The sequence below is a fragment of the Contarinia nasturtii genome, unplaced genomic scaffold, assembly GCF_009176525.2.
Source record: "Contarinia nasturtii isolate CC-2019 unplaced genomic scaffold, AAFC_CNas_1.1 Cnas_scaffold_285, whole genome shotgun sequence".
In the NCBI taxonomy this organism is placed as follows: Eukaryota; Metazoa; Arthropoda; class Insecta; order Diptera; family Cecidomyiidae; genus Contarinia; species Contarinia nasturtii.
Window position 1 is genome coordinate 4,913,268 of NW_022197640.1, and position 20,769 is coordinate 4,934,036.

Sequence of the window (20,769 nt, forward strand, 5' to 3'; positions counted from 1 at the left end):
GTCTATTCCAAGGGCCAAAATAATGGGGCAGAGTTTGAAATAATGATTAGTTTTTTCAATTCATTTATTTGAAAATCAATTACCATTAGTTAATGTAAATTGAAATTTTCAATTTATTTTTTTCAATTCATTAAATTGAATTTTCAATTACCATTTACATTCAAATTGAGAAATGAATTGAAATTCATTTCAATTGCGTGAAGTTGCAGAGATTCTAGTTGGCTCCCATATCACTACTCTCGATTGTTTTCAATTTTTTACCGTCAATTCATTTATAATAACACTTTGAATGTAAATTAAAATGTATATATATTTGAAATTTAATATTAATATACAAATTAAAAAAATTAAAATTTGAAACTGTTTTCATTGCTGCGATTTCTTTTAAACTTATTGACACAGCAACCGTTATTGTTGAATGTGCGCATTCAAATATTAACCTCACTTTTGACATTAGCTATGCACAAATGCCGCATAAGGCATCAATCTCTGCAACTTCACGCAATTGAAATAAACTTCAATTCATTTATCAATTTGAATGTAAATGGTAATTGAAAATTCAATTCAATGAATTGAAAAAAATAAATTGAAAATTTCAATTTACATTAACTAATGGTAATTATAATTGAATGAATTGGCATTGAAAAATTTGAAACACTGTAATGGGGTCACAAATTGTCACAAATTAGTCACTGAATCCCTAGGCCGGTTTCAAGGCAATCGCAAAAATTTGTCAGGCTGGATAGGGGGAGCCGTATCTGTCGTTCTGAGCCACCTCCCTAAATGAATGGCATTTCAAATGGGTCATACCCAAAGGACATGTGTCAACCTTTATTAGCTTCTACATCTAAAAGTAATCTAACAACTTTGAATTTACTCAAATAAAACTAGAAAACTGAATGAAAAAAACGCAATGTGATTATATTTTTATAACGAAGGCATTTTCAATTTATTTAATATCTGATTTATATTTGCCGGCTTGATTAAATTTCTACACCAAAAAATGTGATTTTCGTGTTTTTACTCTCTTTATATATTTTGTCTTCGTTTATGTGACAGTTTTTTTTTGTTTAATTTATTTAATTCATTTTCTCGTTACGATAATCATTGTTATAATTTAAGTTTTTTTTTATGTGTAAATTATTGCTGTTATTTGTTTGGGCCGATAAAACATATTCATTCAAGTTTTTTCTTCGTCTCGAATTGTTTGTAATTGAGATTCGAGTTCATGTTGAACATAAAACGAAATATTTCCTAAATGTTTCTTTTTTCTTATTCATTTTCTTAATATTTATCTCAAATTGTTTAAGTTAATGACATCATTTCATTAGGTTCAGTATTTTTATGTAGTTCGCTTTCTATTTAACACAGTTTATACATCAAATACGACACAGTTACATGCGAATAGCGTATCGTTCATAAAAGTATTTAATTACAATAGTTTTATTGATTTGTTGTTTTTCAACTATTTTGTTCAATAGCTTAAAAAATAAAAATCAGTTGCATTACGATTATATCTTCACTACTACTTTCCATTAAGGTACATCGACAGAAGAGATATTAATTTTCTTATTGGGAAAATTATGTTTTGTATAAAAAATACAATGGGATAGGTTTCTGGTTCTGGTTCTATTGTAACGTTTTTGTCATAGTTTGTGCACCGACTCTTGAGTACGTTTTCCCCATTGCTATTTAAGATACATGTGTGTATGTGTAATTTGTGGCAACAAAGCGAAGTAAACAAATGCATCGAGATGAATACAGCAACGAAACAATGGGATTTATTCTTTTGATTCACCTTTTCTATTCATTTAAAACAACATTAAACTTAAATGCTCAAAGGAACTGCTTTTAGATAGATTTGTCGACATTACATGAGCAGACACTTTTAAATCAAATCTTCGCCACCAAATCGAATACCATTCACATACACACACCTATACATCGTAACAAATTGATTTTATGTTGTTTCGTTACGTTCGAGGAACTTACTTGAATGGTTAATATGGTAACGGTTATTCAAAGATGTATGTGTAAATTTCTTTCAGCAAAAATATAAATATATTAATATACGATCTAATAGTAAACACTTCAGACACTAATTGATGTCATTCACTTCGTAAGCGATGCATTTATTTATTTCTTGGTTTGTTCATTCGGTGGTTATGGAAAGCGCCAGTCTCTTTCTTATACATAGAATTTAATTTGTTGAATATTTTCTGTATTTTCTCGATTTAAATGCATTATTATACTTAAAAGCATATCTTAAATAAAATTTTTGGTTTTTGATTTGCTTGAATTTAAAAATATGTAGTTATGTCGGTGTTGACATTTTATTGACCAGTTGGTGGTGCGTGTGTGACCGAATGACTGACGCAATCAATTTCCTCAAAAAGTGCTACGATTTAAATCTGTAACACACATATTTTCAATGGTTTGACTTTGCTGAGGTAAATATATCTTCAATTCATATTGATTGATATATCAATATAGGAATAAACGTTGTACTCATAGACCAACAATATGGAGAAAGACAGACGTTTTTATTTACGTGTGACAGCTTATTATATAATCTAAATATTCTTTGCACTATGCATTTCTATATTTCTGATATGATCGATACTAACATCTCTTAAATACGATTTTAATATGAGTATTTGGGAGCAAAAATAGAGAACTGAACCTTGTAAACCAAACTTATGAAAATCGGACTCGACCATTTCTTTATGGCATAGATTAGCACATATCACAATATGTTATGTGGCGGTTTTTTTTACAATGAGCGAATCACTATCAATACATCAAAAATTCCGTCTTCACCACCAACAACATTCAATAAACCCCTTTTAGTTAACAATGTTATAATATTACCAAAATTACTGAAGAAATGCTGGAAAGTACAGAAACTACGATACTTGCCGATATTTTTTCGATACTTCCAATAATATTTTAATCCTTGTTAATACTCTTGGTATTTTGATACTAATTCGCCCATCTGGCTTTTTCAATTGGATATTTTACTTCTTCATATTTTGTGTTCACCAGATTCATTTCTTTGCTGCCAAGTTTAATTTATGTGTGCTCATATTGTACTTACTTAAATTCTACCACTTTGATCATTTATAATTTAAAGCAATTTTGTGTGTAGAACTGTTTAGAACAATAATTAACTAATCTATGAAAAATCATTGGAACTCATCATATTAAAAAAGTATAAAAAAACGTTTTGAACCTTTGCAAAAGTCGCCAATTTCACGTTCAATTCATTTTGTGCCTTTTTCAAATGGTAATTGTATATGAATCGCCCATATGTTGTCATTCATTCTACAAATAATTCAATAGGATGTCCTTTCTTCGCCTTTGATTCAACAAACAAAAAGTGAATTTCATACCATGGATTTTTCCTTCTGCAAATTGTTTTTTTTTAATCGGTTTATAAATGAATAATCCAAAAGTGCTGGCTTTAATTTCGGGGGTATCGATTACACATAGTATGCGTTATACGGTGTCTTTTTCGCCCAACAGCAATTCAAAAAAACGCATTCCAACGTATTACGAAAAGCATCACGAAAATCTCGATTGAAGTAAGCGTAAATTAATGGATTCAGCATAGAATTGAAGTATCCAATCCAAAATAATATGGTCACCAATAGATCAGAGCATGGACAATCATCACCGCACAATGATGTTGTTACGTACCTGAAGCGACAAAGAGAAAATGGTTTTCGTTTGTTCGTTTATGTTCATTTCAAATTAATAAACGTATATTGATCTTAAAACCTAGAAAGGTGAAATCGTGCTGTGTTTTCTTCATTGAAAATATTCCAAGTTTACTTGTTCTTGACCACAGTGAGTATCACTTAATTTGCATCATTCAAACACTTGACCAGAAAATGTGTTTGTTCGCATATTTGTGTAAATGGCAATCGTGAAGTTCATATACATATAAATATCTAACCACACACATTCCATTTTATTGAAAAGAAACTCACTAACGCTGTGTACCATTATTGAAGCTGATGAAGCAATAATTCGTTATGAATGTTATTTGTGAGAAATGAAGGTACCCACTTCAATGTATTGATTTAGATTTCAATATTATTAGCCACTAAATCACCGCATCGCCATTTTACCGAATTGCAAACTCAAATTCCCATAATCGAAACCAATACCAACAAGCAAGATATAAGAGCGCCGTCGAATAAATAGTAAGCATGAAAATAAATTACGAGTTATTTAATTAGAGACAGTCTACATGGGCAGGCAATTAAGTGTGGGAATTGTGAACAAGAGCATTGAATAATGTACACATTCACGAAATGGCATTACGCTAATAAGTTTTTCTTTGAAAGAAGAACAATAAAAAAGCGGTACGGATTACGCGCAACGAATGCAAAATGTAAACAGTAAACACACTGTACGAAAAAGTCACAAAGACAAACTCACAAAATGAACGATATTGATTAGAGTTTTATGGCAATAAATAAAGCGTTCGATTTAATAGATTTTGGTCATTGGCCTTTTGCTCTCTGTTTCGCGTTCGCCAATCAATATTTATGGCAGCCAAAACGACAAACACGAATATGTGCAAATAAATCTTGAGCATTTACATTCGAATTTTCAATGCGCGGGAATTCAAGATTTGTTTCTTCTTATTTCGTCAACAATGAAAATGAATATGCAAGAGCTGCAATCGATTGCATGGTGTCTGATGGAAATTATTTGCATTTGGAGCTATTGAAATCATTGATTTGTGGAAAACTTAATGATAAAATCTTATGTGTCAATGAGTACTTACCAGAGGAAAAATGGAAGCCAACACAGCAAAAATACACCCATTATTATTCCCAGTGTGCGGGCAGCCTTATGTTCAGCGCGCCATCCTTTTGCTGGTCGTATTGATCCATCTAATTTAAATGTCGATACGAATGTTCAATCGATGGTGTCAATTCAAATGGTGAAATGAAAAGAGGGGGAAAACAATTGAAAAACATAAATAAGGGAAGAAAACCCAAAATGAGTGATTTTATGATTGATGCATTTTCTTCATATTTTCTTTTTCAATCGTATAAAAATCAAAATGGTTTGAAAATATTAATATTTTCATATACAAACGGTTTCATCAAATTAGCCTTAACACACACAATACGAATTATAATCAGTACAATGGACTTGCTCAATACGAATGTTCATTTACAAAAGTTTAGTTTGTTTTCATTATATGATATTCAAATCAGGAGACAAATTGTCATTTTGCTTTTAGGAAAAAGAAAATGTGCATAAGATGTAAATCAATAGTACATTAAATAGTGTATGATATATATAAATATTACGCTGTAAATGTTTCAATCGAAGAAATTCACTGAATTATACTATACAAATTGATGATCCATTAGATATATTGAAATTTGCGAATGTGGTCTGAATTGCATTTTCGCTTTGCACATCATTTGATGTGCGGTGACTAATAAATGAATTTACATACATATCACAAAACATTAAACAAAAACTAACCAAACCACTTTGTGTCTCCATTTCGAGACTGGCCCTTTGTTGTCGCACATGTGTCACATTTAGCATCTATTTAAATACCGATTTAATTTTCATCACATTGAAATACAAACGAAATCCTTTACACAACATTATTTCAGGTCAAAAATCTCCAATTGCATAAATTTTCGAGCTCTTGAAACTACACCCAATAATTATTTAAAGTGAGCACACTTGACTATATACGCACGCTTGCTCGCACGCACGCATTGTATGCATACCATATTCAATAAAACAGCTCAAAAACTACTCGACATAGAACATAGAAAATATTGAGCAACAATGACTTATAATCGTTGACAAAATGGAAACAGATTCCGAATATAAACAAGTAATGAAAAGATAAATACATCACATTTAACACAATACGCACACACACACACACATCTACATTCGCATACATATCGAACGAGTGCGATCCACATTCAAAGAACAATGCAATGCGAGACAGCCGCACAACATGAGGGAATAAATAACAATGAGACGCCTATACAATAATAAAACACAAATTTGTGTGCGTGTGTGTGTTTCACCTTTTACGACATTGACACGAAACCAAAGTAAACAAATTAATGAAATCCATTCCCTGGGAAAAGTGGGCCCTGGTGTACAGACAAAATCAAAACATAATTCCAATTCGTAACAAATTGAATTTGACATTGTTTATTGTGTTTGTTTTGTGATCGATTCAACGTTCCTGATTTTATATGATTTTTGTATTCTCTGCGTTTATTTGTCTTTTCCTTTTCATTCTATATTAATCAGAATTTAATCGGAATAAATGTCAATAGGGTGAACGAATAACTCATCGTACAAGTGATTTTTGAATTTGGTTGAGTTTATGAAGTTGAATTTTAGTCGAGCTTTCAGATGATGCGACACGGTAATAAATAAAATAATAATAAACGAAATGAAGATACATAAAATGTATGGTAAAAATCATTCGTTGGAATGTATAAAAGCAACAACTTAATTCTGCTAGAAAATTTATGGATTTACTTTTTTTATAAAAATATTTATCGCTTTACATGAGCTCGACTAATAAATTAAACTAATCACTCGTAACTTGTTTTGTGCAAAAAAAACATTTCGTCTCTTTGAATGTATAATTGATGCTTACGGTCGCTTTATTTACAAACTTAAAGCTTTGTCAGCATTGAATTATTTCAATCGGAATCTTTAATCAATTTGCCTAACAAAAATCAAAACCAACGTGAAAAATTCACTCCATTTGACAAAATAACTAAAAAGCTCTTTGCATATTCGAGACACATTAAAATGTTGCTAAAATAACGAAACCAATGTATATCACTAACGGCGTCCTTGACATAGAACGATATGCTACACATCTTTGCATTGAAAAATAGTTATAGTCACCGCACACTAGTTTAGATTGACGAATATCGTTAAGTATGAATGGAACAAGTTCAGCACAAAGTTATCATGTCATGAAATACTTTTCATATGTTTATTGAAATATATTAAGCTTTCCATCATTCATTTCTCATTCTCTCTTACTCATACACAGACACATATACATTTTTTCCCTTCTTTTGTTCGTCATTCTATGTAAGCAAAGTTATGATATTTATTTTTCATTAAAAGACTATAAAAAAAAGTTCAGCCATGGAAATGCGAGTAAAATGCAAAAATGTTTGTAAGTTTGTATGTCTATTTTTGGAAAAGAATCTTCAATTTTCATTCAACTAATAAGTCTGTGCACGCATTATGTATATGCTATACATATATACAAATCGGAGTTGACTTGTCGCATATTCATTTGCGAAGATTAACTTCAATTATTTATCTGTCATAATAAAATAAGATTAGTCAAACATTGCATTATATACATAAACAAATGAGGATAATTAACGTTGAACATGCGAACACCGAATTAAATAGAATGGCATTGTTTTTCATGCCGCATGTCGTTGATATTGGTGTGCGCGATATCTAAATTCACTTAAAACCTCTATACGTACTTTTTGATTTAGACACGCACACTTGCACATCACAATTTTATACAATATATACAGGCATAGTACAATATATAACAGTTACACCAAATATCTTACATCAGATTGAAAAATATCCGGACTTGTCATAAATTCAACTTTTTACATTATGATTACTTTGCAGCAAGCTTTTGATTACACATTTCTCGCGTTGAATTTTCTTTTTCTTGTGCAAAGGTAGTTTATAAAATAGTTTGTAGTCTGTTTGTTTTAGTCGTTTCGACAAATTGGCTCCGTTCTCTGAACTACTACTTTCGTGACTATTTCAATCTAGATTTCAATGCAAAAATGGTAACTTTTGCAGGGAGAGTTTTTAATGAGCAGTCCTTAAATAAACATTTTTAGCTTTTTTTTTTCAATTAATAAAGCACATTTGCCGTACTTCCTCATCATTCCAAAAATGTTGACAAAAACTAAAGCTCAGTAAACATTTCCAAAAAAGGAAACAAGGAAAGCATTGAAATACTTGAATTTTCATTTTTTATTGTATCAAAAGCTTGATGACGTCCAATATTTTTGCAAACAAAAAATCTATTTTAGAACACGTATAACATTATCTCAGACTCTAAGAAAATGTTCAACATTTTTTTACAAAAGAAACTCAGAAAAATGCATAATTTAAGACTTTTCTGAACAAAAACTACCAGTTTTTGGAATTAATATATAAGCATAATTTATAAAGTCGTAGTTCAGAACTGCAATCCAATTTGACTAAATGAAGCAGGTACACTATAAACTTTTTATCGGGCGTTCGTTTACTACATTTATTCAACAACCCTTGTGCAAGTCGAATTAAAAATTCAGCGGAAGAAGTGTGGTATCTATAATTGTTTTCTCTATATGGTGCGTGTACATGTATTGTAAAAGATAAAAAGGAATCATAATAGAATTGCTACTATGTGTTTTCCGGTTTGATGTCGATGCGCCTTTGGAAATTTAATTAAATGCAAAATATTTACGGGTTTTGTCTCTTGTATGCAAAAGCGATTTTGCATTCATTGATACGATCTACATACAATATCAGAAAATGGATACAATTTCCATTAAACGATTCGCCACACGCACACATGCATGAATCGATTATTCAATAGCAAAGTAATACCTGGGGCGATAGCAAAGTGCCATCAAACTGCTTGAGCATAAATTAGCTTGAAAACTTTCTCTCATTTCTAAGTTATTGAGTAATAATTTTTTTTGGTGTCGTAAATTTCAAGTGCTTTGACCGCAACCCAATTATTTCATTCACTCAATTCATTACCCGAAATACCCCAGTGAATGTCACATGATATCGAAACACATAGACGAATTGAGAGAATGATAAAGTTATCGTAAGTAGAGTTCTCATCATTGATCATCAAATACTATAAATCTTAAAGTTATCCTTAAAAAAAAAAACATGAAAAAATCAAAGAGTTCAAGATTTCAAACAAAACGCTTTTATTTGTACAAATATTGTATGCATATATTGTGCATTGTGTCAATCATGTCCTGTATTTGATTGCATTGTAGGTTCTACCAGCATTGTCGTCTTGGTGGAGGTGCTTTCATATTTTGATCATTGGCATTGTATTCATTTGTTTATGTCATTTTACTTTGATTCTGCTAAAAGATTGAATTTATTCCATTGTTGTTGGTATCTAGTTTGTCTTTCTTCTATCACTTCGCTATCGCTCTTTTTCGCTTCATTGGCATTGCGCACACTACACTTTTATGTAAATATTTATGTGTCACTGTATATTAGCAATCACCTTGTGTTTACGCTTTACGGCTGTATGCACACTCCACTCGATTCGTTCGTTTGTTCCGCGTCGCAGAAGATTTTCTGAATGCGATGAATCAATTCAAATGCAAGCATATTGTAAATGTGACCCAATTTGTGCAAATTAATGCAATGACATCACAATCATCACTTGGTCGGAAGCCCAACGTAAATATCATACTTCCTATGGAGCGTAAGTGTGAGAGGGAGAGTGTGCGATTGAACTTCTAAATAAATAAATGTGCATGCCTTTTTCACTTTTGTTTGATGCCATTTAAGCCAGAATAGAGATGAAGAAATAAATCAAAATTAAGTATACGATTTTGAAAGACACTTGTGCGACGATCATTTTGCACCGATGTACAGTGTACATACTTTCAACTTTCTAATTCGTTGATATATTGTTTACATTTGCCACAAAAATATTGCATTCGAATTATGCGAATGGAACACAAATTGAATTTTATGATTTCTTTGTAAACGCTTGGAAATGTTTCACATGAACGGACTTGGTCGATGTGAAACGGAAATTATTGACTTGGCTAGTCGCTATTCGTACAGAATAAACGATATTATTAGTCAATTATTTGTGAGCAAAAGCATTTGAATGACAACTAGTGAATGCCGTTCGCTCATTTGGTTGATCAAATACGCTATCATATTTACACTGTAAAATAAATCGTTTGTCGTTTGATATAAATGTTCCATGGCGCTGGAACACTGGCTTTGGATGTTTGTTGAAGAAAATATTGTCATTTTCATTTGCAGACACTTCGCATTTATAATTCACTTAAGCATTTTCGGTAGAAATCCCATGGAATTAAGTTTATTTGCCGTGGGCCTAATTTATTTGATTGGATGAGAAAAATAATGATAAATGAAGAGTGAAATAAGAAACGATTTCGACTCAAATACAGAAAAGAACAGCAATAAATTTCGTTAACGCATGACAAAAACCATCGGCACATTTTGTATTGTTCTTGTTACATTCTGTATCTCTTTGGGTCCTATTTATTTACCGCATCGTCTTAAAATTGTTCATGTTCATTTTAAGCGTGTCAGCGAGCGTTTGTACGAGCTTTCCGAATTTCGATGTGTATAATATATGTTTTATCTTTATGTTGGCTCATGTATTTTTTTTCTCTCTCTAATTTCATGTGCGCGAGTTGATTCTTTTTATTCGTTGAATTTCGCACATCACACAAGCTCGACAGTCTAGCTTGAGAACACATGTACAAATAAATTCATCCAATAATAAGCAATAGGATTATTTAATAATATTTGTATTTGTTGAAATACAAATAACCGTACATTAAATCGCATTCACTTATGCAAAACAACGTAAAAGTGAAATGTGCGCCATTTCAGACGCGTGCTCTCTTTGCAGTCAAGAAATAAATCGTACGATAGATTCCAAGCACTATATAAGCAGGTAAACCTTTCGTTTTTCTTTCATGCATGTTTCATTACATTAATAAAATCAAAGTTGACTTCAATCGCGAGGATAGAGAAAGTGGCATACACATTGCATATATACGCAGGATAGAAAAAAAATTATGAAAAGGGTGCGCGCCAGTGGTAGAAAAAAAATTCGCATTTACATGCAAAGTTAAAGCGAATTAATGAAAATACACAAAACGTAGTTTATAAACATACAAACACACTTCAACAGGCAGGCTATGTCGTGGCGGTCTCACAACTAGTGCACATGTGTCATTTCATATAAGTCTTGATTATGATCTGTATTTGCGTAATAATTCTTTTCTTTGGTACGCTGTCGTCTTTGTTTTATTATGCCTTTGCATTTTTCTCTTTCACATCAATGATGCTGAGAGCGTTATTTATTTGACTCTTAACTTATCACACGCCCTCAAAAAAGAATCGCTCTCAATGTTGTAGACAGCAGAATGCCGTTTCTCGTAGATTGAAAAAAAAAAAAACAGAAAAGAAACGGCTTCAAAACAGAACTAACGACGCCAAACAAAATGAAACTTAAACAATTTTCATCAAGTTTTGCACAAAAGTTCACGTCAGTCACTGTACGCATCGGTCGTCTCTTTTGTCTGAAACGCACACAAATGTTCAATGCACCATAGCCTTATTTATTTCAGTCATTGGAATACGGTCATGCAATGAACATACATATTATAAAGAGACAGAGAGAGAACAAGAGCAAAAACATAAAATCGAACTGGCGATGTGATATCTAAAGATTAGAAACTAACACATCGACATTTTGTGTGAACTTATAAATAAAATTTCGAAGTTTTCACCGCACACTGTCTCTTTCTTTCTCTTTCTCTTTTGTCTCAAATATATTGACCAAATATTTGAAATTCGTGGAAAATCTTAAGTTTCGTAGTCGAACTTCAAACTGTAAAACCAGTCAGATATATGAAATGAGATAAGATTCAAGTATCACCTTCGTAACCAGAACGTGTTACACTTGCACACAGTGCTACACATACTAACAACTGACAAGCATGTGGTAATGTAAAACACGAAAACAAAAGGCGAGACGAGCTCGCGAAGTGATGAAACCCTATGAAAACTTCACAATACAAACATAATGTTTGATTGTAGGTAAAATGGTTCTTGTAATGCTGAGTGAACCTCTAGTAAATGGAAAATACACATACACCACACATGCTAATACTTTGTCTAAACGGTTCAAAAGCTGTAAAGCCCCAATAAACACAAAACTTTTGTTGGGGATGCTTGGTTTCTGGGTGGCTGACTATACAGGCTCAGCAAATGCATTCTAAAACATTGGCTGGAAAAAGACATAAACAGTGTTGCTCTACCTCCTCTCTCCCTTTTTCTGGACTCCCACAACCCAACAAAAAAAACCCAAATGTTTTGAACGTGTGTCGAAAGAAATCGGATCAAAATACCTATTTAATTTTTGCGTGGCGACATTTTTAAAGAGATTTTTTATGGTGCTCCGATGTGTAGAGATGATGCTTCAGCACACATATATTGCATCCAGCAATGATACCATTTACGTCTGTTATTTTGTATTTATGTTTATTGTGTGCACTTTCGTTTTCATTTTATTTGATTTTCGTCAATTTCAACTGGTTGTCGTTTGCCGTCGCTCTTTATTGTGTAGAGCCATTGTCAATGCAGGCAATAAATGCCTCTTTCGACTCTTTTGTGCTCCGTCGCAAATATTTTCAAATTACGATGAACGCACGAATTGTGCAATTTTAGATGACTCGGCTGGATTGTGAGGACATATTTTTGCCGTCAGAATTTCGTCAATAAAAGGTCTTTGTATGCAAGATAATACATTCAATTTGGCTGCTTAAAAGAGGGAGAAAAAACAGGAGTGTATGTATTTTCTCTCTCTCTCTCTCAACAAAGCATTCTCTGCATTGGTCGTCGTATTGGTCTATTTTTTGTCATATGGGCTGCTTCATATTTGACTGTAATGTGAATTGGATGGTGCACAGGTGTGATATGACTCCTTCATTTTTCTGCTGTGATCTAACAATGTTCATATTTACGGATCACAATCACAAACGGCAAACTGAAAATACACATGAATTAGCAGACGCTTAGACTGATTGGGTTGGACAATGAACATGCAAAATGTGTAACAAACCGAGCGAATTCAGTAAGAAAAACGAACGTCAACGAAATAAAAAGAATTGATGTTCGGTTTTAATTTGAAAAGTTTTTTGGTCGGGCGATTTTTCTGTCTGAGCGCAGCAAAAATGCAGCTGTTGCTTTTCACCGTCGCACATACGATTTTCGCTTTCTTTTATTTTTGTCCTTCTCTTCGTTTCCATTTTTTCCCTACTTTCTTTCGATTTTTATTTCTACTTCAAGAAAATGGTGCGTATAATGTACTGCTCAAGTTGTTTTTACCACCAAAAACAATTGTGCCGAAGTGAGGCGCAAAAAGAGCAGCATTCAGTCACCGTTTTCCATCGGTTAAATGAATACAGAGAGAGAGAGAGAGAGAGAGAGAGAGAAAAAAAATCACCGAAAATCGGTGTGTGAGAACGCACACAAATACAATCATTAGATTGAATTCACTTATCTGAAAATCTACTTGTCGCCGTTTACCAGTTTTGATGCTTTCGCCTTGTGCTAATTTTCCCGTGGATAGTCGTTTTATGACCTTGAACTTGAGCTCAAAATTAACTCGATAATAATTGAATGATTTCAGAGTATCCTTCCAAAGGAAGTGCCAACAAAGCGTGGTTAAACTTGACGTTTTCAAGGAGCATACAGTCTACTATACTCCTATCCATACGTACTTAGTCATCATCGTCGTAGTATTATATATATGGTTACGATGTGCTTTTTAGCAATGAACACTTTTGCCACGAAATATATTGGTGTGTCTGTTTAAATCGTTTTATACGTTTGTGAGGTAAAAATACACCAGCATCATTTGTCATCATTATGCCGAAAATCGGAATATGTAAATTTAAATCCGTTTCAAATCTATTTTTATTTTACATTGGTACATATTCAGGTTCTCTCTGGATAAGCATTTAAAGCAATGGCCATCCTACGCGACATCGATTACAGACTCCATTTCATAGATAAGGTTAATCTTCAATTACTAATAACATTTCTTTTTTTTTTCTCTGTAGACTTTCACTACCACCAGGCAAAAATCCATATCGAAAAACGACCCAATTGTCTAGAAAATACTTGAATTGGATCTTCAAGGCTATCTTTTTTCTATATCCTTTTCTCTATCTCTCTCTCTTTCTCTCTTTCCTAGAACAAGGACGCATCTGCAAACACTCTCATTCATTTTCGACCCGCAATGTAATTGACGTTCCATTATATTGATATAAAAATGAGAAAATGTTCTCCTTCTTCATTTTTCTTCGATTTTAATTTGGTTAGGGATTAAAGAATACGCCTGATGATATAAAAAGTAGCCCCGAACGTATTCGTGCTGGGCAATCGAAATAAGATAACGAAAGTAAAAGGGAACAGTTGAGATAAAAAAGGTGGAGAAAGAGTATTACACATTTTTTTGCATCACTTGTTTTTTTTGCATAGATCAAAAACAGCATGACCGAGAAATAATTTTAGTTTAAAAGACACAGTGAAAGTACAATTATTTTTCGTTATCGCACTGATTCAATCGAATCATTATCGCAAACGATTATAAATTAAAGTTATGTTCACTTCAAACAGAATATCCTGCCGCAATTTAGTAAAACTAATGACCATTTTCATTGAAATCATATTAGAGCTCAAAATCGTATACCAACATCTACGATAAACATTTATTTTAGACTCATTAGCGATAATGGTTATATTTTATATTCGTGTGTGTATAACCGAAAAACCAAAAACCATTACAACCACAGCTGAAAATGGATCAACTTGAAGAGAATCACCAAATGTAACGGATATAATGGCGAAATAAATGAGGAAAGGAGCCAAACTGAATGAAATAATATTACACTCAAAAGATGCAATTATATTTCTAGATTTCTTTTCATATGGTTACGTTCTATTCATTCAGTTTTTGAGCTTTTTCAATCACTTTTTCATAATAATCATAAGAATAACATCCACATTTTTCTTGCTTTAAATACAAATCATTTATACTATTATGCTATTGAATTCAATCGTGCTCTTCACGTTATATTTTTCGTTTTTTTTTTAATTATGTTGCAGCATTTTAACACCCCCCGATTATGATACTGTTCTTACAATCATTATTTGCAAAGGGAAAAAAGAGAAGAATTAGTAAATAAAAGACGAAATCATTAGTTAAAGTTGAAATGTTATTTTTGTCGCTCCTTTTGTGCTGTGATGCACGTTCGAAGGGATTTTTGTTTGTTTGTTGAAAAATATTTCTCAAGGTTCTTTTTTTTCCATAACCTAATTAACAGAATATTTGGAGCGGACAAAGTAATTCTTTCATTAAAAACAGCAAGAAAAAACGCTGCACTAGAAATACCTGAAGTTTTGGATACTGAAAAATTTCGACGTAAATCACGTGATTGCTAGATATGGTAAGATCACTTTTATTGTTCCCACTAATCGCCATGGCAATCGGAGAAACATGACAAAAATGTTGGCTACAACTTATGTTTTATGTCATCTATTTATATAGATAGAAAAAAAAGTTTCTTTTACTATTTTGGGGAACAATTGATTGATGCTTCTGCATACTTTGGATTGTTTCTTTGAGGACCGAATGTCTATGGTGAACTGGAATGAGGTTAAACTATTCCATAAGTGTGTTTGAAACTTTGATTGAAAGATATGTAACAATAGAATTTTAAAACTTTAGTTAATGAATTTAATTGAAAAAGGTAAATCAGATAAAAATCATTATAAGATGGATAAACAAAGAAAACAATAACCGTCAAATTTAATATAAAATTATTTCGCATTATGGAAAAAATAAAAACACTCACAACTATTCGTTGAATGGTATTGAAAAAAAGAAGGGACGCATAAAAACACACATAAAAACCGTTTGTATTCGCTAAATACAAAGTACATACAAACCCATTAATCTATCTGATCCAGACTGTTTTCGTAACATTCATTGGCCTCGAATGAGCTGTGTGTGAGATCGTGAAATTGCAAAAGAGTGTGCATTTTCAGTAGCTAAAAGCAATGGTATCAATTACTGTTATTCCATTCAAACGAACCATTAATATTTATGTTTATTATCATTGTCGGATGTTTTTGTCATTGAATCGTGACGCTTAGAAAATATTTATGCATTCAACAGCATTTGATTTCGAAACAATAACCCTCACCAATATATGCATATCTACATAAACACAAAAAAATCTTCGAATCGTATGCGATGACAGCAAAATATCGTCAAATCAAGATGCATACGATGAAGATGTGCAGACAACTTCGTTTGTTGGCCGAGTTCGAACGCCATTTCTTTATGTTCCGTAAGCTGATAATAACTTGAAGCGAAATCGATACACTTCAATATCAATTTGCAAATGATTTTCACAATTGGTTTGTTCATTTGAATTCGTTTCATTGTAAGTTAAATAAAACTTAAGGACATTTTCCCACTCTCCGTCATCGCCATTAATATCAAACATGTTCCCTCAAACAAACGAAATCGAACTACTCATCACAATCATTTGATGTTCAAGATGTACTTGTCCTCGTAAAAAAATGCTTTCCAAACAATTCAAGCCCCAATTCACATCAAATTTCGTTCTATTTCCACGAATACAACCATAAAGTACCTATTTTCCGTTTGTTAAGTAGAGTCAAGCTGTCGAAGCAGCGACCGTTAAACATTTCGCATGATGAATTTCAAGAAAAACGCTTTATTTTATAGACGCGCATTATTGGCTCTTTGAAAATCGTTTGAAGACGAGAGCAAAAAAAAAGAGTATGAATATCGTTTTGCAGCATAAAAAATTTAAACGGACGAATTCCATGGAGCTGTTCTACATTTTAAAATCAAAAACACATCCTCAAATTATTATGAACTGAAAATTGTGTAAGCGAGTACACGCTTTTGGTACATTAAACATATTTAAATGTTTATTCTATTGGGTTAACAACTCATACAGTAGTCATAGTATCAATGTTTCTGTTTGAAAAATGCTTAAAACAGCGCTCGATGGTCGTTGCGTTGCCGATTCGGTTTTTCCTGTATGGCATTCGTCTCGATGTCACATATAATTCAGTGTTTGGTCGGTGTCTATTATGGTTGGGTAAATTATTTATCAAAAGATTAATTTCTATACCCGTTAATAACAGTGTCAATGTAAATAAAATATCACACAACAAGCTCCAATCACGTCCATTGTTTTCTTGGTGTGCCAACAGTCAGTGCCAATAAAACGACTTTTGTTATTCCATAACATTGACATTCTTTTCTTTTTTTTTGCTATTGAACTTGGCCTTCTGTTCATTTTTCACATACACACAGATGCTCATTCAATCAATTTTTCTGTTCGTTCATTGAAATAGTCAACGTACATCGTCTAAGGCGAAGGAAATTGCCATAAATTGTATCATCGATTGTAATCCATCTAATATGTAAATAGGTCTAGTTTTTGCATTAAAAAATAATTTCTACTGTAAATTATTACAAATTTTATGTGCATTAAAATGTATGAAGATGAAAATAATTATTTGAAATGTACATTCTGCATTGAAACAATTCATACAATGAGAGGATGTGAAGACTTCAAGTCTCTTTGAGCCGACGGTGGCGCCCCGAATTTCAAAGGGGACGTCAATGTAATTCAACAACTCAAATCGAAACTAAAGACTGCGCCAATTTTAAAATTTGCTGTCATTTCCTCCCATTGAATTCATATTTACAAATCTTAACACGAAATTTTTTTCACTCAAAATCTTTTGAATATCCTTTCACTCGACGACTGGATGAATTCTGAGCTTTTACAGATTATATGATAAATATCTTTACGTCTTTGAACGTTAAAAAAATACCGTTTTCAATATGTAAATTTATGAGCATCAATTTCCTAAGTACCATTTTTTTTTGCAAATGTTGTACGTTTTCCTCCAGAAATAAAGGAACATATTCGCAACGCTAGTGAACATACATACAATTGAAGCACTCGTCAATGTTGTACATAAATAATGTGCAAAAAGTGGTATTTCTAGTTCTTGTATTATTTATGTTATTGCATGTTCAATGGGCTCGGTCGTGTTGGATGGATCAGCCAGAGCGAAAATATGATGGTCATAGTTTTATGGAAATAATTCCAATGGGAATAATGTTTTTGTTCATTTTTTTCGTTTTGCATTCAATCATGTATGGATCAGACAAATTTAATCTTATTTTTCGCTTTGCTATGTTTTTTCTTCTTTATTCGAATCATAAATTGTGCTTTTATAAGTTTTCGCGTCGCATTTTTTGGCATTTGAGTATAAATTGGATTTCATACGAAGTTTTGACAGTACCGATTTAAGTATACGCAAGTCTATGTTCATTTTATATCACCATCATTTCTTTTTTTTGGAACTGGTGCCATATATTTTCTCCCCAAACTTTTGGTCACATTAACCCTGCCATTGAGAGGCAAGTGGAGGCAATGGCGTGACTTTTAATGGCCGTGACATTGAATGCATATGGATAGCTTTTCACTATTGTAATACAAACACTATATATTATACCATTTCACTTGTTGTAGCTTGTGCTATATTTATTCCAATCAGCCACAGTGTATTAAATTAAGAAGATTTAGCATTGAATTCCGATTGAAACGACATTGTTTAAGCACCATGTCTTCCGGTTCGATTTGTTTAAAATGGAAATGAATGTCAGGGTATCTCTCGCTCTTGTGTTCTTTTATTGCCAAAATTCATTTGATGCTCTCTGCGCTACACAGTGAATCAACATGCGATGAGATCAAATTGCTTAGTCTTGGTGAGATGCGAATGAAACAGAGTTTATTTTTTGACATGGCTGTACAGTAGGGTGTTTCCACATGGAAAATATTAAAAAGTGGCTAGCATCATTTTGAAGAGCGTAAAATTCTGTATAAGATCATTTGATTTTCGATGCTGATTGGTCGCCGATGTCACTTCCTGGACCAAAAACACATTTGTAAATTGATTTCATGTCGCATTCACGCCAGAATCTGTAATGAATGAAATTTTAAGATTGAACAAAATTAAAAACATGAAAAATAATTTTAATATCAATATTATTGCTTAAATATTTAAAAAGTAACACAAAAACTAACAATTTTACCACAATAAACCAAAACAATGCAAAATCGCCAATTCATTTGACACATAACCTGTCATTTGTCATGCGTGAGCGAATCACGCTTCAAATGTCATTCTGTCAAATGAATTGGCGAATTTGCATTGTTTTGGTTTATTGTGGTAAAATTGTTAGTTTTTGTGTTACTTTTATTAATATTTAGGCAATTATTTTGATATTAAAATTATTTTTCATGTTTTTAATTTTGTTCAATCTTATATTTTCATCAATTACAGATTTTGGCGTGAATGCGACATGAAATCAATTTACAAATGTGTTTTTAGTCCAGGAAGTGACATCGGCAACCAATCAGTATCAAAAATCAAATCATCTTATACAGAATTTTACGCTCTTCAAAATGATAATAGCCACTTTTTAATATTTTTCATGTGGAAACACCCTACTGTACAGTGTACATGGTGTACTTTTAAACATGGTCCAAATAGATATGTTATGTAATTTTTTATTGGCAAGGGATCCCGAATCTTTCGTTTTTGTATGTATGTTTTTTTTTATATTTCGATGGAAAATGAAATTCATGGATATTTATTCGAAAAGTGTAGACGAAGTTTCTGATATAAAATCAAACATACAATTCATACAATGAATAAGCGTTACTATTTGATTTGCATTAGTGAAATTCAATAGAAATATTTTAGTATGAAATTGTAAGTTGAGGAGAGTGGCTATGGCATTACTTTGAAAAATGAATGCAGAGAGAGAGAGAGAGAGAGAGAGAAATTGTCCATTTTTTCTCGTGTGCTGTATGATTGAAGTTATTTTCTGTACATCAAAAGCTTTTGTGTGCGATAAATCTCCGCATGATGACTTTTCTCTAAGTATACGACGAATTCATGTGGAATGTAGATACTATTCATCAATTTGTACACATGCCCATTTAGTTCATTCTGTTGGCGTACTGTAGATTTATTGATTCTTCATTGTGTACAAATTTTATACATTTATAGTTGGTTATGCTGTCAATGTTTTTGCTTTCTTGAATATTTGTTTTAATTATTAAAGCTGTTTTGGTGGTCTATTCAGACGTTTCTCATTGTGCAAATTACTGCATCAAATTAAGTTTTGAAAAGTCTTCAAATTTGCTATCGTCTATTGTACGATACACAATAGAATCACATTGCTGAAAACTTAGCTGAAAACTGTTCGGAATGTCGAATGCTGTGTCTGCGACCATTTATATGGAAAGAAACTAAGCGGTTTTAAACTCACTCAATACATAAATTTAAATTTTCGTACTTACGCGTACCGATTTTATGCAGGAAGAATGGATGTGGAAAAACTTTTACTGATGCAAAATCTTCCCAAAGCGAGCTTATAAAAACCATTTCAATTCGAAAATAATTGTTGTGTAAAATGTTCACACAGTCAAGTATTATGGTTGTTCCGATTAAACTGAATACGTGGCATCCAAACGAAAAGTCATCTCGTCTACATGTTTCACGGCATATTCATACTATATATCTATAATATAGGTATTTGTGTGCTGGATGGCAATTCCCGTTGCGTCGAACGAATGTAACAAAAATAATGTTGCCATTTAATGCGTTTATTTGATAAGTTAGAAAACAAAAGGAAAAATCGTGCATTGTGCCAACAATGCGATGGTTGAGAGATTTAAGAAAACGGCAATGAGTAAAAGAAAACCAGCAACAAAATGATCGAAAGAAGTCTGAGGGACAATTGAAATTTTTCTCTCGCAAATA

General features: G+C 32.3%; 1 protein-coding gene across 2 annotated transcripts in view; it reads right to left on the reverse strand.

Annotated features, from left to right (window-relative positions):
• Positions 1-3,417: 3,417 nt before the first annotated feature.
• Positions 3,418-20,769, reverse strand: part of LOC116337655 (octopamine receptor beta-3R-like) — a 63,311-nt gene continuing 45,959 nt past the window's right edge. For both annotated transcript variants that reach the window (XM_031762408.1, XM_031762407.1), the window contains 2 exons: positions 4,799-4,907; positions 3,418-3,699 (listed from right to left, as the gene is read on the reverse strand). In XM_031762408.1, the coding sequence (XP_031618268.1) occupies positions 3,483-3,699; positions 4,799-4,907 (326 nt within the window). In that variant the 3' untranslated portion in view covers positions 3,418-3,482. The remainder of the gene's footprint in view (positions 3,700-4,798; positions 4,908-20,769) is intronic.